At 52.6% G+C, this 22,922-nt stretch overlaps 1 protein-coding gene across 1 annotated transcript in view; it reads right to left on the reverse strand.

Annotated features, from left to right (window-relative positions):
- The window catches only part of UROC1 (urocanate hydratase 1), a 33,207-nt gene that overhangs the window by 4,695 nt on the left and 5,590 nt on the right, over positions 1 to 22,922 (reverse strand). Inside the window, exons 2-18 of the mRNA XM_008159483.3 lie at positions 20,339 to 20,469; positions 19,253 to 19,346; positions 18,382 to 18,441; positions 17,914 to 18,042; positions 17,725 to 17,786; positions 16,864 to 16,930; positions 16,632 to 16,775; positions 15,721 to 15,809; positions 13,920 to 13,982; positions 13,376 to 13,555; positions 12,963 to 13,060; positions 11,860 to 11,932; positions 10,272 to 10,393; positions 8,455 to 8,525; positions 7,769 to 7,867; positions 5,819 to 5,918; positions 4,072 to 4,153 (exon numbers count right to left, since the gene is read on the reverse strand). Coding sequence (XP_008157705.2) covers positions 4,072 to 4,153; positions 5,819 to 5,918; positions 7,769 to 7,867; positions 8,455 to 8,525; positions 10,272 to 10,393; positions 11,860 to 11,932; positions 12,963 to 13,060; positions 13,376 to 13,555; positions 13,920 to 13,982; positions 15,721 to 15,809; positions 16,632 to 16,775; positions 16,864 to 16,930; positions 17,725 to 17,786; positions 17,914 to 18,042; positions 18,382 to 18,441; positions 19,253 to 19,346; positions 20,339 to 20,469 — 1,664 coding nt within the window. The remainder of the gene's footprint in view (positions 1 to 4,071; positions 4,154 to 5,818; positions 5,919 to 7,768; positions 7,868 to 8,454; positions 8,526 to 10,271; positions 10,394 to 11,859; positions 11,933 to 12,962; positions 13,061 to 13,375; positions 13,556 to 13,919; positions 13,983 to 15,720; positions 15,810 to 16,631; positions 16,776 to 16,863; positions 16,931 to 17,724; positions 17,787 to 17,913; positions 18,043 to 18,381; positions 18,442 to 19,252; positions 19,347 to 20,338; positions 20,470 to 22,922) is intronic.

The following is a 22,922-nucleotide window of genomic DNA, read 5'->3' on the forward strand; positions in this document are numbered from 1 at the left end:
AAACATGTAAGTATCTGGATAAAGATGGTTGATCAAATACACCAATTTATTCCTCAAAGACATGGGCCCCGGGTCTGGTTCTGGGTGTAAGGACAGAGGCACATCAGAAGGTGAGAGAGCGAACATGAAACACAAAGATGGAGGACAAGTCTCAACACCCAACAGTGAGGCCCTGTCCCTCCCACCCAGCTCCCAGAACTGACCGAAACTTCCCTACAAGGGCAGGAGAACCACCTAGCCCGCTCTAAACAAGCAGACAGTCCAGCCGGCGTGGCTCAGTGGTTGAGCATCGACCTATGAACCAGGAAGGTCATGGTTCAATTCCTGGTCAGGGTATATGTCCGGTTTGTGGGCTCAGTCCCCACTAGGGACATGCAGGAGGCAGACAATCAATGATTCTCTCTCTCTCCTTCTCCCTTCCTCTCCGAAATCAATAAAAATCTATTTAAAAATAAACAATAAATGAACAGACAGATATCAAGGACAGCTGGACAGACACCACAAGGACAGACACCAAGTGAACAATCAGAAGGAGGGGCTCCGAGGAGACAGAGGCAACAGAGAAAGCAGAAAACGACATTGCTCATCAGGAAACATAAAATGCAAAAACAAAACTAAAAGCAAGTCCAGTAATAAATAGCAGGGTAACAATGGTAAGATATGTACACATATAATACCTTAATAAAAATGAACAAAATTTTAAAAAATAAAAATAAATAAATATGAATTATTACCATTTGAAAAATAAAAAATAATCAATAAATAAATAGCAGGGTAAGTTTATAACCTAGAAACACGAATTTCCACACAAGAACAACACAAAACGAAGCTGGAGTTGGATGTGGTTTCCTCTTGGAATAGGAATGGTTATAGGCCAAATTTTTTTCCTGTTGATATTTGCAGCAAGCTTCACAGGAGTATCTGATGGATTAAATTATGTACTTACGTGTGAATGAGTCTAATGAATTCCACCATGAATTTGAGGTGTTCCCAAAAGAGCCCTCAAGAACAGCCAGAATACAGAGCTGGGGGGCAGCCCGGGGGGTGGGAGCCACTTGGGGATTTACATTCCCTGTCCTGAGAGCCCTAGTGCAGCGGGTTAGAGCATGCAGTGTCCTGCCTGAATTCTGGCCCTGCTGTCTCCTGTTCAGAGGCCCTCGTGCTGTTGACTCTCAGCTGCTTTGCTCTGTCCCTTCCTGCCCTCTGCTGTCCCATTGGCAACGATGAGTGGATCTGGGAGGCAACAGATCTGGGTGCAGATTCCGGCTCTCCTACCAACTCTGTGGCCTTGGGCAAGTTACTCCCCCTTCAAAGTCGCTCTTCTCCTCCAGAACCCTCTCAGTAAATCCGACAACAAATGGCCAGATATCCGATACCAGGCACTCTTCTCGTCCCTGTTTTCTCCAGCCTTTGTATCAAAAAGGACATGCATTCCGGTTACATTTTCCATTAACTAGAGCCGCCTGACTGAGCTGCAGCTGGAAATTTCAGCCAAGCCGGCCCATCAGAATGCCCTGGGAAGCTCAAGTGCTGAAAGACTTGGCTCTGGGGGACAAGGCCAAGCTTAATCCGGCCAAAATGGGCTCCGAGGTCACTTCAGAGGTGGCCAGGCCCAGGAAGCTGTCCTCCTCTCTGGAGCCGCAGCACCCCCTGCTGCTCTTGTCCTGGGAGTGTCCCCAGGTGACCCCACAGAGACAGACCCTGGGCAGGTGCAGCTTAGCCTCTGATGCCTCAGTTTCCTCATCTGTAAAATGTGTCTTCCTTCTAAGATTAGGTGAAAGAATGGATTTAAAGAGTCTACAAAATGTTGCCCTAGCTGGTTTGGCTCAGTGGATAGAGCATTGGCCTGCAGACTCGGGGGTCCCAGGTTCGATTCCAGCCAAGGGCATATGCCTGGGTTGCGGGTTCGATCCCCAATGGGGGGCATGCAAGAGGCAGCCAATCAATGATTCTTTCTCATCATTGATGTTTCAATCTCTCTCTCCCTCTTCCTTCCTCTCTCTGAAATCAATAAAAATATATTAAAAAATAATAATAAAAAAATAAAGAGTCTACAAAATGCTTGCCATGGGGCCCATGTGCAATAAGTGTTAGTTATTCATTATTCTTAGCTGCAGATGTGATATTATGACTTAGAATAAGAAATATATAGAGTGTCCCAAAAAATGTATACATACACTTTGAAATACATACACAGTATTTATTAAAATGCATTTCATTTTCAAAACTGAGTGATCAGCTGTCAAAGTGTGTATACATTTTTTGGGACACCCTGTATACACTGAGTAGCCAGATTATTATGATCTCTGAATGCATAATAATCTGGCCACTCAATATATATATATATATATATATATAGCCTGGTGCATGAATTCGTGCATGGGTGGGGTCTGGCCAGCCTGGCCAGGGGGAGGAGACATGGGCGGTTGGCTGGCCTGCCTGCTGGTGGAACTCCTGGTCAAGGGGACAATTTGCATATTAGCCTTTAATATATAGGATATACACTGAGTGGCCAGATTATTATGCATTCAAAGATCATAATAATCTGGCCACTCAGTGTATATGGTCTTTATCCCATTTCTGGCACAGAACTGAAACCTTTGGAATACCTAAGTGTTGAGAACAATAAAGATGTCTTTATGTTAATGAGGTGACTTGTCCCTGCTCCCCCCCCCGCCCCCCACCTACTGATAGGGGTTGGTTGCCAGGGGAACCAACCAGGAATAGAAGGTTGGAACTTCCAGACCCACCCCCAGACCTCCAGGGAATGTGGAGGAGCTGAAGGTTGAATTGATCACCAGTGGTCAGTGACTTCATCAATCATGCCTATGTAATGAAGCCTCCGTAAAAACCAAAAAGGATGGGGTTCAGATAGCTTCAGATCGGTGGGTCAGAATGCTTCCACACACCACTATGTGGGGCCCCAAACACCACAAAACAGACACCACAAAACAGAAATTTCTTTGTTGGGACCTCATCCTATGTATCTTTTCATCTGACTGTTGATTTGTATCCTTAAATCTCCTTTGTAAAAAAAAATCTAGTGCAGTGATGGGCAACCTTTTGAGCTTGGTGTGTCAGACTTCGCCAAAAAACTGAGCATAACTCGGGTAGTGTGTCACTTTGAGGAAAAAACTAACTCCAAGACTCTAGTCGCAAAAGTTTCATCCTCAGGAGCAGCAAATGTTTCATCGTCGGCATGCGGCCGCGTGACATCAGAAATGGCTACGCATGTCAGTGCTGACACGCGTGTCATAGGTTCGCCATCACTGATAGTGAGTAAAGGGACTTCCTGAGTTCTGTGAGCCACTCTAGCAAATTAATAAACTCAAGGAGGGGGTTGTAGGAACCTCCAATCGGTCGCAGTTCAGTCAGAAGTAGGCAACAAGCTGGGCTTGCGCTTTGAAGTGAGGTGAGAACAGTCTTGGGGGACTGAGCCCCTGACCTATGGGATCTGAGGCTTTTCTCCAGGCAGATAGTGTCAGAATGGAGGTGAACTGTAGGTGCTGGAGAAAACTGGTGAGAAAAGCTGTACATGTTGGTAGTAGAATTGTAGTGAACATCTTCATGATGAAGCTGTGACTGTCAGCCAGATTGAGACCCTCCCAGAAACCCCAATTTCCTCCTGGTGAAGACTAGAAACAGCACTGGCCAGGGCAGAGTCCTGAGCCAGGGACCCAGGAGAGCAGAGAACCCAGGCCTCCTGCCTCCCTGCCTGTCTGCTGGGAATCTGGGGTGGATTGAAAGGACAGCACTGTGAGAATTCCTGAGGAAATAGCTGTGAACGCCGAGTGAAAACTGGCATCAAAGGGGCAGTCATGGTTCTGACAGCCTTCCTGTCCTGTGTGGCAGGCGAGACCCCAAAGGAGGAGTGGTTTGTGCCAGACACTCCCGCACACTTCACCCGCAATGCTCTGTCCCTCCGACATCCAGCTCACAGGAGGGGACCATCACAGTAAAGCCTTCAGCAGAGGGAGCTTGGGAGAGGCAGGGCCCAGGACCCTCGAAGAAATCCCTGTGCCTGCCAGGGGAGCCTGCACCCCCACCACCTGTTCTCCAAAACTTCCTTACCAGCCCACGCCCCCACCGTTGTGAAGAGCGACCCAGGTGGCTCCTCGAAAGGCATCACCCACGAAGTTCTGCACGGCCATGTCTGTGGAAACAAAGCCACCACCCGTTATTCCCTGAAGGAGGTGGGCCGGGTCCAGGCCGGGCTCTGGCCAGCACACAGTGGGCATCCACAGACCCCACTGGCAGAGCCAATACCATTCAGGCCAGGAGGACAGATGGGGAACTAGGCACAGATGACCCTAGAAACAGCAACCATTTATGTTTGCAAAGCTAAGCCAAGGCAGGAGAAATGGACAAATCCCACTGGTACCCTTCCCTATAATGATGCTCGCTAGCACTGAATGCCAGATAAAGTGCCCGGAAGCGGGAAGAAAATAGAATTGACAGGGAGGTGGCAGTGGTTTTAGTTTAGAGATGTAGAAAGCCAAAGAACACCACTCCCACCCTTAAAACAAACAAAAGAATGGGGGAGGGGATCACAAATTAATGACTTTTCTTGACTCCATCAGAGAACTGATGTCCCAGGGCAACTAATTTGAAATCTGGAGAGAGAGAGGCATTTCCAAAGAAAAACTGAACCCAACCTGGTCACCTTACAACTGTCTAGACTGATAAAGGACAAGCATGAGCCCTGGGACTGTGAGGTCCATGGGACATGGATATACAGGGGCTTGAACCCTTTGATGGGCTCTTCTTCCAAAAACTCCACCAGGTGCTCACAGAGAATATCAGGGAGAATCCTGAGTATGCTTTTTCTTGGTGCTGGGCTGTGAAGACTGAGAAGTGCCATGAGCTAAGAAATCTAAGAAATGCAGCTCTAGGTGCTGGAAAAGGCCAGGAAATATTCTCCCCTAGAGCCTTCTAAGATGTCACCTCAGCTTCTACTTTGCAGAAAGAAGAGCAAATTAAACCCAAAGCAAGGAGGAGGATGGACATACTAAAGATTAGAGCAGAATTCAATTAATTTGAAAGCAGAGAAGCAATTGAGAGAAAATCAAATAAACTAAAATCTTCTTTGAGAATATCCATAAAATTGATAAACTTCTAGCCAAACTGACCAATAAAAAAGAAAGAAGACACATATGAACAATATCAGGAATGACAGAAAGGACATCACAACTGACCCCACAGACATTAAAAAGATAATAAAGGGATGCAACTCTATATTCATAAATTTGATAACTTTATGATGAAATGGACCAATTCCTTGTAAAAAGAATAGTGTTCCTGAGAGTCCACCTCCTTCCCTTGGGATCCTGTCCATAATAGCAGGACCCCTCAGGGGCTGGGAATGAGCAAGCCACCCAAGGAACAAAACTCATCAGCAGCTGACCTTCCCTGAACACTGGCTATGGGTCCCTGATGTGATGCTGGATGTGCAGTCATTCAGCTTATTTTTCACAACAGCCCTCTGAGGTAGATACTACTGTTATTTCCATTTTACAGACGAGGACATTAAGGTTGAGACGTTAAGTACCTTGCTGAAGATCACCCACCAAGTGATGGGGCCAGAAGCACACCCAAGTCTAGAGCATCCAACGGTCCCAATTTGCCCAGCACTGGCCCAATTTAAAAACCTGAGGTCCCAGAACCCCCTCTGTCCTAGGTTGGTCACCCTCTGTCCCACCTTTCAAATGCCAGCACATTTTTTGTAACATTATGACAAACTAAATGAATCAATTGATTTTTAAATAAAATCCAAATCCAACATTAAAAAAAATTGTTTTTGATGTTTTATCTTCCTCACCCGCACAGAAGGCAGAGCCGTCATAGATGTTGGAGGTCTCCCTAAAGGGACTGTCCGTGCCACTCACATCATGGTGGTCTCGGCTCAGGACCACCGGGGCCTGCAGAGGGCAAAGATATGAAATGTCAGCCAACAGTGTCCACCACAGCTGCCCAGGGGAGGGCAAAGTTGCATCAGGCCATACCAGAAGCCCTTCAGATACCGCCCCCTGGAAAACAGGCCTTTAGCAAGAGGAACCACCGATGTTTTTGATGTCCTTGCGTAGCTACTAACAGATTCTGCTTATTTTGACACTTACTATGTGCCCAGAAGCCCCCATATAATATGTCACCGAGTCTTCTCAATAACCCTATTCAGGTAGGCACAACTGTTATCATGCCCATTTTGTAGAAAGAAAAACTGAGGCCCAGAGAGGATAAGAAACTTGCCCAACATCACAGAGCTGGTAAGTGGGCAGGCTGGGGTTTAAACCCACATCCAGTATACTAGAGTCTGGGCTCTCTCTTCAGGCAGCCTGGCCCCTGAGCGTGTGGCACCACTGGGGGTCGGCTTTCCCAGCCCTCCCCAGCGGGCACGGAAGTTCACAGGCTCCCCATGTAGGAGGAGGTAGCCTGCCAAGAGGGTAACTCCCCACTGCTCTGAATCAAGAGGACCTCCTCTCCTTCCCTTGAACAGGCCCAGTGTCCTTCCATCTCTTCACCTTTGTCCTGGAATCACCTGCCCCCAGGTATTCTGGCATCTTCTTGATACTCAGGCCTCAGTTCTACGCCAGCAACTCAGAAAGGCCGGTCTTGACCACCACATCTAAAGACACCGCTCATCCCCACCCCATCACCCCCACCTTGTCACCTCAACTCATTTTCTTCACACTGGTCGTCACCATCTAAAATTCTCCCTGAATTTATACCTTTAGTTGCACATTGTTAGTTTCTCTTCACTAGGAAATAGATCAAGGTGGGGACCCTGTTTATCATGTTCTTTGCCACATCGCCCCCTGGTGCTTAGAATAAGCCTGGCATAGAGGAAGCTGTGAATCAATTGACAAAGGAAGAAAGGAAGGGAGGGAAGGAGGGAGGGACGGAGGGAGGGAGGGAAGGAGGGAGGGAGGGAGGGAGGGAGGGAGGGAGGGAGGAAGGAAGGAAGGAAGGAAGGGAAGGAAGGAAGGAAGGAAGGAAGGAAGGAAGGAAGGAAGGAAGGAAGAGAAGGGAGGAAGGGAGGAAGGGAGGAAGGAAAGGAAGGGAGGGAACACCCAGCTCTCAGTGCTGACCTGTGACCCCAGCTGGGTGTGAGTGTGCCCTGAAGGATGTTTGGCGAGCTATGCCAGCTTTCCTCGTGAGCATCCTGGGCTTCCAGGAAGCACCCAACAGTAGTGTGTTCTGATGGTGCTCCCTGAGAAAGGCCAAGGCTGCTGACCTTGCTGCCAGTGCCCCCCAGAACCACCCACAGGGGCAGCCTTCACTTTCATCTATTTCAATCTCCTCTTCATGTCTGATCATTAATATTCCTGGTGCTTCTAAACAGAGGACTATCATGTGAGCCTACAAACAGAGGGGCCAGAGGTCCCTCTGAACAGTGTGCCCAGGGCTCCATGGCCTCCAAGGCGAGTCCGGCTGATTCAGAGGAAAATAACAAGTTTGTCATGGTTTGAACAAGATAAGTCAACAAAGATATATCAAATACTCATGGGGAAGCCAACTCATTTCATCCTTACTCCCATGCTTTGAGGTTGATATGATTCTCCTTTCACAGGAGGGAAACAGGCTCAGAGCGGGCACTTGACTTGCCCACAGTCACACAGGGACCAGGGTCAGAGCCTGGGTGTGAGGACAGATCATCACTCCCTGCCCCAGCTCTCTGACCCTCAACTAACACATACACAGAGCATGGGCCAGTGCCGGCTGACAGGGAAGAGCCGAAGGGAGGCCCCACCAGCAGCACAGGAAATGTCACCTTGATCTTCCCCTGGGCGATGGCTTGGTTGAAGGCCACAGCTATGGCCACACGGCCTTTTTGGTCTGAGTACAGGATCCTTGCCTGGGAGCCCACCACCTGTGGACAGAAAGGAGGCACCTCAGGGACCTGAACTCACAAGTCAGCTCCTCAGAGAGACCTTTCTGATCCATCATGGTCGCGCAGTCCCCACCCACACCACATTCGTGTTCACACTCACCTGAGCGTAATCACGGACACGGAAATGAGGCCCAGGCAACCCTGGCCCTCTCAGTGCCTCACCTGCAGGGCCCCATGAGTTGCCACAGAGAGCCCGCCCCAAGCACACCACCACAGCCAGGTGTGCTCCTCGGTCCAGATGAGACAGGAGGCTCAGAGAGGCTGAGCCACTCGCCCATTCACACAGCCGAGAAACCGGGGAGCCTGCCTCTCGGGACCCAGCGGCCGCCTCTCAAGAGGACTATTTGAGTAACCGGGTGAAGAGCAACTTGCCTGGCCCGGTCACTGTCCCGGGCCACCTTTTGAAAGGTCCCTGGCTTCCCGGTCCAGCAGCCCCCTGGGTGAGGTAGCTGCTGGCTAAGCAGTCGCACGGTATGCTGGCACCCTCTCAGATCGCTCATCTACTGGCCAGGTGGGCAGTCCCATGGCCCGCCCCTGCCCCGCCCCGTCCCAGGCCAAGCCCTCACCAGCCGGTGCTTGGCAGCCTCCCGAATCCAGCGAATGTTGTCCACATACTGCAGCTTCACAGCGGGGTTCACTGCAAGGAGAGGGGGGAGGCGTGTCACAGGCACCGGGAGCCCGGACCCTCCCCGTCGCAGGCGGCTCAGCACAGGCACTATCCTTCACCCAGCCCTGGAGCCCTGGCGCAGGGTCGGGGTCACTCCCTCCGCAGCACCCCGCTAGGCCATCTGATTTTCAGAACCAGCAGTAATAGTCATGTGAATTAATGCACAGAGGTGTGCAGCCCACTGTCCGATACATTCCTTCCTTCAACAAACACCTCTTGAGTGCCAGGCCAGGCACTGGGAACCAAGACCGCTGCAGACTGTGAAGAAAATGAGTGATGAGGTCGTCACTGGGTGGGTGGGTCAGGAGGACCAAAGTCCTCTCCGAGGTGACAGTCGAGCTATATCCTAAATGCTAAGGAGGAACCAGCAACATAGAGATCTGAGGAAGCAGCTTTCTAGGCAGAGGGAATAGCAAGTGCAAAGGCCCTGAGGTGAGAGGAAGCTTGCTTATCCAAGTAAGACAGGCCAGCGGCTAAGTACGGAGTGTGTGCAGAGGAGGCGGCAGCCAGGGAGCTCGGGAGTCACTCCTGAGAGCAGACGGCTAAATCTGCGGGAATTCTGTGAGCCAGTGGAAACACAGACATCGTTATGAACTTACACTTTTTAAAAATGTATTAAAAATTAAGATAATGACCCAGCCTGCATGGCTCAGTGGCTGAGCATCAACCTATAAACCAGGAGGTCACGACACATGTCTGTGTTACGGGCTTGATCCCCAGTCAGGGGTGTGCAAGAGGCAGCCGATCAATGATTCTCTCTCATCATTGATGTTTCCATCTCTCTCTCCCTCTCCCATTCTCTCTGAAATCAATAAAAAATCTATTTGTTTAAAAATTAAGACAATGTTCATAAGTCACCACTTCTTAATTTACTTCCTTTTAGGAGGATCTATGTTCTCAAGGTTACCTGCCTGGTGGAAATACTGCTACTGCTCCAAGTGAAGCCCCAGTTGAAATAAGCCACCTGGGAGTATTTAGACCTTGGCCATCAACAGATGCAACAGCGCAGAGCTTCCTCCTGAAGGGCTAGTTGTTGAACACCCACCTATGAGGAGGCCGCTGACAAGATTCCCAAGAGAAGGCCCCCCACTTCCTCTCCTCTCCCTGCCTAGCTCCTCCCACATAGGTGGCCCCACCCACTTCTCCAGCCCTGGATCTTTGTAACCCAGACTCCCTTCACCCCCCAACTCAGATGTGGACAGCAGGGTGAAAATGGTCCCTGGAGATGTAAAACCAGCAACAAAGGCTGAACTGAACCCCGAAGGAAACCACTGGAGAGAGGGCCACCCCTGGGCCGTAGAAAAGCTGCAGAGAAATGAGGGCAGGAGCTCTGACTGCTGAGTATGTTTGACCACATAACTGCCTTCTCTTCTCCAGGTGACAAACGGCAGGTCAAATCACACGAGAAGGGAATGTGGTTCAACAACCTTCCCCATCCATGTGAAAATGGAGAACCAAGGCTCAGGATCAGAAATACCACCGATCCACCATAGGCTCTGCCATGACATAAGCAGGGGCTGGTGGATGTGGAAGGCCAAAGGCTCAGAGGGCACAGAGGCAGCTACAAGGAATCAGAAGCACTGCTGACAGGCACAGACTGGCAGCCTTGTGCCCCCTGCCCACAAAGGCCCGGCCGGGAATGAGGAGAGGGGGTGGGGGGTGGCTGCCCTGCACTGTCAGGCAGACCCTCCAGCCTCTCCAACCTGACAGCCTTACCTCCGCCAGCAATGGCCTTCTCCAGCACAGACGTGGCCAGCTGATCGGTGACCGCCAGGTCCTGAGGGTCCCCGGATGTGCACACCCAGCGGAAAGGCCCGAAGCCCTGGGAGAATATATCCCTGCAAGGACAAAACGCCTGATCGCCTCCCCAAACTGGCTGCACCCACTGGCTGGGCCAGGATCACCATGGTCCAAGGAGGGGAGGCTGGCATGTGTTCCAGAACTGAGAGGGGGTGAAGGCCATGTGTGAGCTGGGGTGTGTTGGGGGGAATTGTGTGTGGACATGTGTAATAAAGTGGGGGAGGGGCTCCAATGTCCAGAATTATTGCTGGAAGCCCCTAAGTCACTAGTTGGACAGGAAGTTTCAGAGGCTCTGCCTCCTCCAGCCCCCTCCAGCCTTTCAGTCCCCTTTTCCCTCAGTCCCCCTCCCTCTCCTCTTTCCCTTTAGCCCCTCCCCTCATTCCTTCTCCTTCCCCCTCAGTTCCTCTCCCTCCTCCTCCACCTTCCTCCCCTTCAGCCCCTCCCCTCAGCACCCTCTTTCCTCCTCCACCTGAATTCCCCCAGTACCCTCTTCCTCTCCTTTCACCCCTCTCCCTGAGTCACCCTTTCCTTTCCCTCCCCACTACTTCTTCCTCCTCCTCCCCCTCCGTGCCCCTCATCCCCCTCCATCCCCTCAGTGCTCTCCCTCCCTCTAGCTCTGTCTCCCCCTCACAGCTGCACCACCTCCAGCTGCAGGAGCAGGGGACTGGGGCACAGACAAGCAGAAATTCCTCAGATTGCTGTTACAGACAGCCTGACAACCCATCAAGGAAAACTAAATAGTGAGGAGAAGTAGTACATGTGGGGACTTGGCCAAAGTGGCCTGAGGTGATCTGACCTTGCTGTGTGAACTCCAGGCAGAGGGAGGCAGCAGTTTGGCCCTCCCTGGGTCCCACACTCCATAGCCCCTCGTGGGCTACCCCACTGCTTCCCTCCTGCACTGTGGCCACTCTGGCTCTGCCCCCACCCACAGTGAACCTGAGAAGGAGAGGTTTGCCTTCTTGCCTCCCTCCCTCCCTGGTCCCATTCTGCCACACTGAGGGCCAGGAATCTTCCAAAAGCATCCCGAGGCCTTCCTTCTCCTGCCCCTGTGTTGCCCCTGGCCCTGGCCTCCAAGCCCACCCTCAGCCAAGCCCACTCTCCCTCTGGGTACCTCCCACTCCTCCCTACTTGTCCTGGGCCACTGCCTCTCCAGACCTGCCCTGCACAGCCAGGTAGACACACTGGCTCACGGGACAGCAGGCTTCGGCCTCCATGGATCAAGCCATCAGCCGCCCTCTTGGGCCCACTGCCATGGCCACGGGATGCACAGTATTTAGGGCCATGGGTACTGGAGGTTGGAGGCTCCAGGCCCCTGCAGCCTCCTTGTCCTTTCACTGAGGCCCTGTACAAGGCCTCTCACAGCTCCAGTTTCTCCACCTGCATTTTGTGGTGGGACCCCATGGCCTGGTGTGGTGGCCACTTGGGGCCACAGCAGTGGTCAGAGGAGGGGCTTTTCAGATCTGAACGTCCAGGACCCAGACACTGAAGGGGCCTCATCACCTACCCCATAATATGCTGGACGTAGGAGGGGTAGCGGAACTCGGTCCTTTCGGCGCCTTTTTTCTCCACGTCGGCTCCTGTGGACAGAGCATCCGCACAGTCCCCTGGAGGAGCCAAGGGCTGGCAGGCCCCACCCCAAGGTGAGGACATATGCCACCATCAGATGACAGTTTACACAGAGCCCGGGAAAGACTGCAGAGGCTCTGTCCTGATAGCGAAGCATCGCCAGGTCTCTCAGGCAAGAAAGAGACAGCAAGTGCCGCCCCGGCTGGAGTCATGGGCTCATGGTGTGGGGCAGGGCAGCATGGACACATGCCAGTGTCTGCCTCATGGGTGTCCAGACAGGGCACCCAGAGCCTACAGACTCCAGGGTGCGGGGGGAGAGCTCGTGCCAGAGATGGGCTGGGAGGGAGACTTTCCACTGAATATCTTTTGTACCTTCTGAACTTTACAACCTTTGAATGTAAGAAGTTTCCTTTATGAAAAAATAAAGCTGATATATATATATATATATATCTACATATAGATATATATATATATATATCTATATATATAGATATATAGATAGATATAGAGATATAGATATAGATATAGATATATAGATATATATTTGCAATGGAGCTCATACTGGAGCATTGTACCTACTCTCTTTATGGTGCTTTATATATATTTTTTAAAATATATTTTATTGATTTTTTTACAGAAAGGAAGGGAGAGAAATAAAGAGTAAGAAACATCGATGAAAAGAGAAACATCGATCAGCTGTCTCCTGCACACTCCCTACTGGGAATGTACCCCCAACCAAGGTACATGCCCTTGACCGGAATCGAACCTGGGACCCTTCAGTCCACAAGCCGATGCTCTATCCACTGAGCCAAACCGGTTAGGGCGGTGCTTTATATTTTTAAGGAAAATGGAGAAACTGAGGTCAGAGAGGTCAAGCTGGTAGGACCAGAAGGCCGGGCAGCAGGGGCACAGTAAAACCTGCATGCCATGACCCCTGCCTCTCCCAGGTGCCTGCCAGGCCACCCCTGGCTGGAAGGAAGGGAGTGAGCCCACCGCAGCCCAGGAGGATGGGGACCCCTCACCAAGCCTCCCTTCTCTCACCTGCTCTCTGGGCCTCCAAGAGGAAGGCGTTGCCATAGTCCCAAAAGAAGAAGTTCTCCTTGGCCAGCCTGTTGATGGCCGAGACCTGCCTCCTCAGGCTGCAACAAGCCAGCAGTCAGCTGTCAGCTCTGCCCCGCAGTGAGACCCTAAAAATGATCCCTCTCTGCCCCGTCACTGTCACTCCCCCAGCCTCATCCCATGGAGCTGAGCCAGCCCTGCTGACTTCCACCCAATCTGACAGAGGAGGAGACAGAGGCTCAGAGAGGTTTAGGGTCTCACCCAAGGCCACACAGCTGACCACTGGAGAACCAAGCAGAGGCCACAGCTACTCAGTCCAAAAGCTCCTTCCAGGGTGCAGCCTCCCACCCCGCACCCCTGCCCTACACCCCAAGCAGCCCTGGGACCAGCATCACCTTTCCTGGACCAGTTTCTTGAATGTGGCAGGATCGGAGGCCATGAGGCTCTGGGCCTCTGCAAAGCCAAGCTGCACAGGATAATAGCCTCCATTGAATGGGTTGTGGCAGGAGGTCTGGTCCGACCCCAGGTCTACCAAGAGCTCCCCCGTCTTGTCTAATTCCTGGACCAGGCGCTCCCTGGGGAAGATGTGGGATAGTCAGTGTAGGGCGGACAGCACCTGCCCAGGGCAGCATCTGGGACCTGAGTTTAGGGCCCAGCCAGGAGGGCATTGTAGCACATTTTCCAGCCACACGTCCAGTGATCAGGGACTGGGACTAATCCTACATTTCCCCCCCGCACACCCCTCTCCCCCTAAAGAACACTGTGGGAAGGCTGCTGTGAGCTCAGGCCAAGATCCAGGCGATGAAAGCTGGGAGCAGAGCCTCAAACCAATGCTTGAAGCTTTGTGTTCCGGGAGTACCTGGCCGCCATTGGGACCTTGGCTGGAGGGAGAGGTTCACCTAGGGTCCCCAAGGCTGCTGACTCCCACTCCTGACTTACCAAAGGTCCACCACATTTCCATGGTAACCAAGGCTGAGCACCTCCTTTGTCTTCCTTGCTTCCCTAGAGGGCACAAGAGCAGAACAGATGGCCCCATCACACCTGCCCACAGCTGTCCACCCCGACCAACACACAGGGCCACCCAGGTAGCTAGAATGCAGAAGACTCAAGAGGCCACCAAAAGCATTGCATGCATGTGTAGGGGATGTGCTTTGAGGACCCAGACCACAAGGGAAACAGCAGACTTGACTACCCCAGACAGGAGAACTGAGGCAATACTTAGAATTAGGGCTACTGCTGTTAGAATTCTAATAAGGACCTTCCTAGAATTCACTCAAGATGGTCCTCAAATAATAAAAGACACTAAAGTCACTAATGTTGATGCCAAACATTACTTGGAAAAATGAAAGTACAAAAAGTGAAAGTATATTTCAGGGAATAGAAGATTTAAATACATAAAAGCACTCACAGATATGAGAGCTATCACAAAGCAACAGTAAGTGGGGCAGTGGGGCAGTGTGGCACCCACTCAAGGATGCAGATCGACCGAAGGCCTTGCTTGGCAGAGAGATGCCAGCGGAGGCCAGACCCGCTCCTCTCCCCCAGGTGCACAGGATAACCAAGTGGAAAAGGGCACATGGTCCTAGAGCAGAGAGGGGCGCTGGAGGAGGAGGACGGCATCTCAGCCTAGGGGCCCCATCACTCCATTCCCATCTGTGTCTTCTGCCGCTCAGGGAGCAGAAATGTGATGAGACAGGCTGCTTAAGGCAGTTTGTTCAACTGATGTGAAATGACTGTGTGTGTGGCCGTAGGAATTAAGGAATAAAGCTGGCCCAAACTTTGTGTGAGTGACAAGAGGGAGAAGGCAGATGGAAGAGGTATATTTAGAGCTGACAAGAATATCAGAGTGGTTGGAAATGTGTGTGTGTGTGTGTGTGTGTGTGTGTGTGTGTGCGCGCGCGCGCGCGCGCGTGCGCGCACGTGGGTGTGTTACTAAGAAAGTAAACTAGTATTCTAGAAAGATATATGTCAAATAGTATCCCGTCTTGAAAATGGGAATATTTTTCAAATTCTGTGTGCTCTCGGACATTTTCATGCAAGCCCCCTTGGGTCAGAATAGTCTAGCCAGCGTGGAGGGCCACGGCACCCAAGCACCTTCCCCACACAGGCTCAGTTTGCAAAGCAATCAGTGGAGAGGGTGCTTCCAAAATGGCATCTGATCGGCAGGCCCAGGACAGTCCCTCCCCCACCCCCCACCCCCCCACACACATACATTCCCACTAAAATCCTCCGAAGTTCTCAAGCAGGAGGAGAAATGATGCCCGGCCCGGACACCGCACAGGCAGTCACAGCGTCATTGGGAAGGAATATTGATTACTAAACCGGAAGGAGTCACTCTGAGGGAAAAGCTCCATCTTTCAAAGTTCATGCTTCCCCAACAAGTTCAATGAGCATCTACTATGTGCCAGGCTCTGGGCTAAGCACCGAGGTCACAACAGTGAGAAAAAGAGATACATTCTTTGCAAAACTGTGGGAAATGAGAAGATGATTGAAAACCTCTTAGAACCAAGTGTCTGACCACCAAAGTATGCAAACCCAGGGATTCCTACACACCCGCCATCATGACCAGTGAGAAACAGGATTTAGAAGACCCTACTGCCCCGCCTCTGAGTGGCCACTTGATGTGGTGGCCACCTGGGGCCAGAGGTCAGGCACTGAACAGGTCTCTGCAGAGGAACCCAGCCTCGGGGCCCTTTCCCACGGTCCCCCACCTTCGGTGCTCACTTGTCAGGAGTTGTACCTGAGTCTTTTAATGCACTGGTCCAAGCTGTCGGTCACCTCCATCAGCCAACCTTGCTGATGGCGTTTCATGAGGGCTGCTTTATCCACCTGTGAGCATGACGCACAAAGCCACCCAGTCACAAATCATCCTAGGGTGTGTCCCCTCCACGAGGTGGGTGTCACCCTCCCATGAAGATCACCCACTTTTATAACACAGTGCAAGGGCAAACTGGGGAAGCTATTTTATACCCACAAGGGAAGCCCAAGAGAATCTAGATAGATTGGCCCTGACATCACTGGGCTGCGGAACCAATGCCAACACTGTTGGCTACCCGAGGAAAATAAAACCCTATTTATGCGAGCTGCCGTAGCTCGGGTTTCTGTTACCTGCAGCCAAATGGGCTCCTAACAAGTACAGCTGTGTATGTCACAGGTTTAATATCAACTATGTGCAAATCACACGGGTGGATATCACCGAGGCTTTTCTTAGAGCCACTCACCGCCTCTTCCCGCTTCCCTTCCTGTCCTTGGCACCACCAACGAAAGCTGGGACAGTCACTGAGAAAAAGCGGCTGCCCGCCCCTCTACTGATGGGCGACTCATTTGCTTCCCCCACCTGACTGTGAACTGTCTGAGTTCATTTATTCACAAACATTTATTATCTCCCCGCTATAGTCCAGGCCTGCAGTGGGGTAAGGGGAGCGGTAGCCACAGAAGTCAGTTTCATGGGACAGCATCAACAGGCACTGACCATGGAAAATGACGGGCTCTTTGAAGGCAGGAGGTGTATGCTGCCCTGGGAACCCACCTTGGAGGCTTTGTCGAGGGGGCGAGAGAAGAGATGGATGTGAGTGTGAGTGTGAGTGGCTCTGGAATGAGGAAGGAGCGAGGTGGGCAGGGATGAGGACTTGGCGTGCCTGGGGTGCTCACCTCTGCTATCACACCGATGCACCCCACGATGACTGAGGCCTTGGCCTGAGCCCCGCTCATTCCGCCCAATCCAGAGGTGACAAAGACTTTCCCAGCCAGGTCCTCGACGCCCAGGTACCGACGTCCAGCGTTCAGGACAGTGAGCTGCAGGAAAGGGGTGGGAGCTCACTGTCCACTCCCAGCATGTCCACCTCCCACCCCCCTGAGGCCAGGCACGACCCTTGTCTCTCACCACTGTGCCATGGACGATTCCCTGGGGACCGATGTAGCAATAACTGCCTGCTGTCATCTGGCCATACCTGACCACAGAGAGGGCAAGCAGGGGAGTGAGCCCAGTGCCAGCCACCCACTTTTGATGGTTTAAAATTCATTTTTATATTTATTTACTTTTCTTAAAAATCCTCACTCAAGAATTTTTTTTTCATTGATTTTTTTAGAGACAGTGGAAGGGAGAGGACGGGGGCGGGGGAGAGGGAGGGAGAGAGAGAGAGAGAGAGAGAGAGAGAGAGAGAGAGAGAGAGAGACATCCATTGGTTGTCTCCCACAGGCGCCCCCACAGAGGCCAGGAATCGAACCTGCAACTCAGGTACATGCCCTTGAACAGGAATCAAACCCACAACCTTTCTAGTGTGCAGGCCAATGCTCTAACCACTGAACCACTCTGGCCAGGGCTTCTTTTTCTTTTTTTTAAGAGAACATTTATTAGAAAATCACAGAAGTATAAGAAGTAATTTGTAGAAGAAATGGGCTTAGGAAGTGAGTTGTAGAGTCAAAAGAAGGGCCCTGAGAGCTGGGGAGTGAGGAAGGTAAGGATAAGGAGCGTGGGGGGAGGAGGGAAGAGGGAGGAGGGGGAGGGAAGACACAGCGTCAGGGAGAGCACCTAAAATTCATTTTTTAATTACCCCAGAATGCATTAATACAGTCTCCTTAAAAAAGAACAAACTACTAGGGAATATGTAAATATGAAATTGCTACAGTGCTGTGACTGTATTTTTCAAAATTGTATTTAATATTGCTATACTGTTTTATAATATAAGTGGAAATGTATGGTATTTACTGGAATGATACAACAGAAACTGAAATAGAGACTCACATGGTAACCCCCATGGCAAAGAGCTTCTCATACTCTTCTCTGGAAGAGTAGTTGGGAATGACCTGGAAAAGAGGGCGGAGCCAAGGGCTAGGACAACACACACCCTTGGAAGCACGGCAGGGTGGGTGCCAGGGAGACCGGCTCTCCCTGCGGCCCCCGCCGGCACCGTGCGGGCTGCCCAGGACCCACCATCCCGTTGGTGATGACCAGCCTCGGGGCTCCAGGGCTGCTCGGAAAGAGGCCCAGTGGGTGTCCACTGTACATGACCAGGGTCTGCTCCTCTGTCATCTGTGACAAGTAGGACATCGTCAGCCAGAACTGCAGGAGAGAGCAAAGCATGGAGGGCTCTGTAAGTGGGGGCCCCACAGTGGCCCCAAGCCACCGTCCAGGCTCTGAGGGCTCCCCAGGCTCAGCGGTTCTGCCCAGTGCCCCATCCCTCCAGGCCTCTGTTACACTCTAGTGGCCCTTGGTGCCTGCCATAATGCCACTCCTGCCCTCGGGACCTTCAACACCCCCACAGTGTCTCCAGCTGTGATCTCTGCATCAGGCAGGCGGAGACCTGAATCCCGGGCCCTGGGTTTGTAGCCTCCTTCCAAGCCAGGGGGTGTGGTTGGGGGGAGGCCTGGGCATGGGGGCCAGGCTCTTCGTCCAGCATACCTGAGCCCAGTTGCTGAACACCTGTCCATTTCCGCCGTAGGTCACTAGCTCCTGGGGAAACTGGAGAAGACATGGTGTCATCTGAGATGGTGGCCTGGGAAGGGAGGTCCCCCACCCTGCACTGGGCTCTACGGGCAAGGTGGCTGATGGCCCTTTAAGAAAGAGTGGTGGGGGCCAGGGGAGATCCAGAGGGGTGAAGCCCAGAGAGAACAGCCTCTGCAGGAACATGGGTCCATCTGTGACTGGGGTGAGGGAAGAGCTGGGGCCGGGGTTGCTTTGGGAACTCATCCTGGAGTCAATGTCAGGGGTCCATCTGTGATCAGGTTTTTTAAAAAAATATTTTTTGATTGATTTTAGAGAGGAAGGGAGAGGGAGAGAGAGAGAGAAGAAACATCAATGATGAGAGAGAATCATTGATTGGCTGCCTCCTGCATGCCCCCTACTAGGGATTGAGCCCGCAACCCAGGGCATGTGCCCCTGACCGGAATCGAACCTGGGACCCTTCAGTCTGCAGGCCGATGCTCTATCCATCGAGCCAAACTGGCTAGGGCTCAATAATTTTTTTACTAAGCACATGTTAAAATGCAGTATTAAATCTGCTTCTTTTTACTTTTTCGTGTGGCTATTAGGAAACTTACAATTACACGTTTCTATGACACCAGAATTGATGTCCCGGTGGTGGTTGCTGTGGGCGGGGTAGGGGTGGAGGGGGCACTGGGAGAAGGGTACGAGGTCCTCTCAGCACTATTTTTACAACTTCCGAGATCTCTGTCATTATTTCTAAACAAAGAGCTTAAATGTATTGCATGTGTGTCTCAGGGTACAGTTCGGCTGGACAGCGCTGCCCCCCCTCCGGCGCCCCTGGGGTTACCTGGGCCACGGCAGGGTCCAGGTTGTTCATGATCATGTGCATGATGGCTGCTGCAGCTTTCGTCCGGCAGGGGTACTGCTGCACTGGGTAGGCCCTGCAAGGGAGTCCAGGTGCTAGGGGTGACGGTGGGAGGGCACACAGGGGGCACAGTGACACCCCACATCCTGCTGCAGAAGTCGGCTGGGGGTCCCAACAGGAACCAAGGCCAACCGGCTCTGGTGCCCACCTCCTGCTCTGCGGCCCCCACCCTTCCAGCTGTGGGGAGTTTGGCCCCCACCCCACCCTGGGCTGCCCTTCCTCCCTTCTCGGCAGGCTCCAGCCGGGAGAATGCTAACTTGGAAGCAAAGCCGATGTCCACTTTCCAGAAGCCGCTGCTCTGGGTGCCGTTTATTCTTTCCTTCTTTCCTGGGCACCACCTGTGCTCCTGGGCACCAACTCTAGAGCAGGTGCCAGGCAACAGGCCCCAACAGGAATGAAGGGACGTGGTTCCTGCTTTTTGGGGTTCATGCCATGCCCTGGGGTGGTCCCAGACAAGTCTGGGTTTTGGGCCTATCCAAGAACAAGGATGCTCAGTGTGATACCAGGGCGGGGCGGCAGCATCTGGGAGCTGTGACAGGCAGAGCCTCCCCCTATGCAATGTGGGGTGAGGCCCAGCCACCCGTGGTTTCACAAGGCCTCCAGTGCCGGGGACAATTCAGCTTGAGAGCCCTGTGGGAAGCCTGAGCTCTCTGATGACACGGGCAGAGCCACCCTCCACGCCTCTCCGTGCTCTCTGGCGAGACAACAAAACATGGGGCTTAAAAGAGGATTTTGTATTCAGTGTGGATCCAGACTTACACAGGATTGACTGCCCAGGACAGTGGACCAGAGGGACCCATCTTCTGGTCAGTCCTGGGGGCTTCAGCCAGGTCTAGGCTGCAGACCCCCACAGATGACAACACGGCCACCCCCTAGTAAGGGGCATCGACTCAGCACGCCAAGTCCATGGGCCTCCTAGTGTGGACAGCCTCAATTTCCCCTTCCCTGCTGACTCTCTGGGGTTCCTGACCGCCAGCATGACCCCTCTTTCCGCCCGCCAGCACTCACCTCATTGCAATGCTGGGGGAGAACCGGTACATATAGATGTGCCCATACAGTCGCAGCTCCTGGGCAAATTCGGGGGCCAGCAGCTTCTGGACGTCCGGGGGGAAGTAGCGCAGGGCATTCCTCAGGGCCAGCTAGAGGAGGAGAGTGTGAGGGGCATCAGGGGCAGGGGCTCCGGGCCGAGCCCCTGAGGCTCCCATGATGAGCCATCCCCCCCACCTGGATTTGCCTCTGATCCACTCAGAAAACTATGGTCCCACCCCAAGACTGCCTAGTTGTCACCCTGGGCCCATCTACAATGTCACCTCCTACATGAAGCCCTTCCAAGAAGAGTCTTGCTCACTGGGGACCAGGCTGCTGATTCCGTGCAAGGACCAGGCAGGGTCCTGCCCTGTGGCCACAGTGGGAGATGCAGAGTCAAGGGGAGTGAGAATAGACCTGCCAGGAGCCAGCCAGCCCATAGGTGCAGAGAAGCACTCTCCACTAATGCAGCTTCCAAGTAGCATCAGGCTACACCTGCGCTCTGGGACTGAGATCCTGCCAGAGCCGGGGAGGCCCAGGACAGAGCCTAGAGCCAGAAACAGGAGAAACCTTCTCAGGGCTCCTTATCCAAGGAGGGCAAGCAGCCCAAACTCCCCTGCTCCCACCAACCCTGTCACTCTTCTCCAGAGATCCCAGATGCTGCTGCTTCTGCCCCAGGGCCTTTGCACCTATCCTCCTTCTGCCTGAACCCCGTTACCCCCGTCACCACTCTGCTTTCTCTTGGAGGGTCCCTTCCTTCATTCTGGTTTCAGTTCTGACACCCCCCACTCAGAGGCCTTCTTGATTCCCAGACTCTCTTCCCGCCTTTGTTTCCTTCTGGAGCTTTGCACTGTCAGTCACTGGGTGATGTGTTTCTTTCCTTGCTTACAATCTGTCTTGCTAAGCTCAGGGAGGGCCAGAGTCCTGGCAGACCCATTATAAGCTCTCCTCCTTATAACACCCAGACTGGAGCCTGAATGTGGAGGCAGGCGAAGTGGGGGAGGACACTAGGTGACAACCTGGTGTCTGCTGAACATGGAGGGCATTTACTCATCCGATTGTTACCGGGCAGTGGAACGCTGGGAAAATTCCAGGCCAGTGGAATAGGGAACCTGAGACAGGAAAGTTAAAACGAGGCCAGTGTGGGCCATTTGCAGCTGGCTTGTAAAAGACAAGCCATTATCTTCCCCAAACCGAGGACGCTTGAGAGCCATGGTTAAAAGCCACCCTCGGAGCCAGCTAGGGGAGGAGCGTGGCGAGGGGCAGCAGAGAATGCAGGAAAGGAGCGGGAAGAGGAGAGGGAAAGGGCAGTTTTACTCCCCAGGCAGAAAGCCAGCAGTCTCAAGGCTCGGCAAGACAAAGCTGGCAGTTTGCTGGCCTGGCTTCGTGAATAAAGGTGCGTGCTTCAATCGCTTTAATAAAATTGGCTTCGTCACAATGCAGTCATCTGGAGTTCTCTCATTTAAATTCATTTATATGAGAAGACAAGAATTGAGGTTGGGGACAGCCCTCTCCCTCCGACTCGGGGCTGGGGGGCTGTCCGATAACACCTCTCTGGTGTCTGAGGGGTGCCTCTAACACAAGGACCCTGAGAACAAACACTGGGAGGTGAAAGGAGATGAGGAGCTGGGTGTGGTAAATTTATTATTCATTCATTCAACACATGTCTATTGAGGGGAGAGGTGCTAGGGACTCGGAGAAGACAGGCGGCTCTGACACCTGAAGGAGAGGTGACGGGAGAAGAAAGAAGGGCCTGGAAGTGGGAGGACACCAGCATTCGGGCAGGGGCAGAAGTACCAGCCAGGAAGACGGGGAGCTGGGAACCCAGCCAGGCGCACAGATGCCCTGGAGGCCAAGGGCAGAGGCCTAGGAAAGGAAGGACAGCATGTCCAGTGTGCCCTGGGCAGTGAATCACGCGGGTGTCCCCGGGGCCGGAGGGGCGGGTGGGGTGGGAGGGAGAGAAGGAGAGGGACCGTTCAGGAGGGGGCAGAGGGCAAGAGCAGGCAGGGGAGCAAATGGCAATTTAGGGAGTTTGGGAATCTGGAAAGGGTTTGCAGAGACATTCCCTCATTTAATTTTCACATCGAATGAAAGCACGTAATCCCTTCTCTCTTGGAAAACAAAAGCTGATCAGAAATATGAGTCTCGCCGAAACCGGTTTGGCTCATTGGATAGAGCGTCGGCCTGCAGACTGCAAGGGTCCCAGGTTCGATTCTGGTCAAGGGCATGTACCTTGGTTGCAGGCACATCCTCAGTAGGGGGTGTGCAAGAGGCAGCTGATCGATGTTTCTCTCTCATCGATGTTTCTAACTCTCTATCCCTCTCTCTTTCTCTCTGTAAAAAATCAATAAAATATATTTTTTTAAAAAGAAAGAAATATGAGTCTCTCCCTTCAGAACCGTGGCTAAGAAGAGGCCCCATAAGAGTCTCTCAAGGCCTTCTGGCTTCAGAATCGCTCAGCGAGCTGGGCCCACCCCCAAAGGCTCTGTTTGCATTTCCGGCAAGTTGCCAGATGCTGCTGCTGGCCTGGGGACCCCACTTTGGGAACCACTACAGGACAGCAAGG

Source organism: Eptesicus fuscus, chromosome 12, assembly GCF_027574615.1.
Source record: "Eptesicus fuscus isolate TK198812 chromosome 12, DD_ASM_mEF_20220401, whole genome shotgun sequence".
Lineage (NCBI taxonomy): Eukaryota > Metazoa > Chordata > Mammalia > Chiroptera > Vespertilionidae > Eptesicus > Eptesicus fuscus.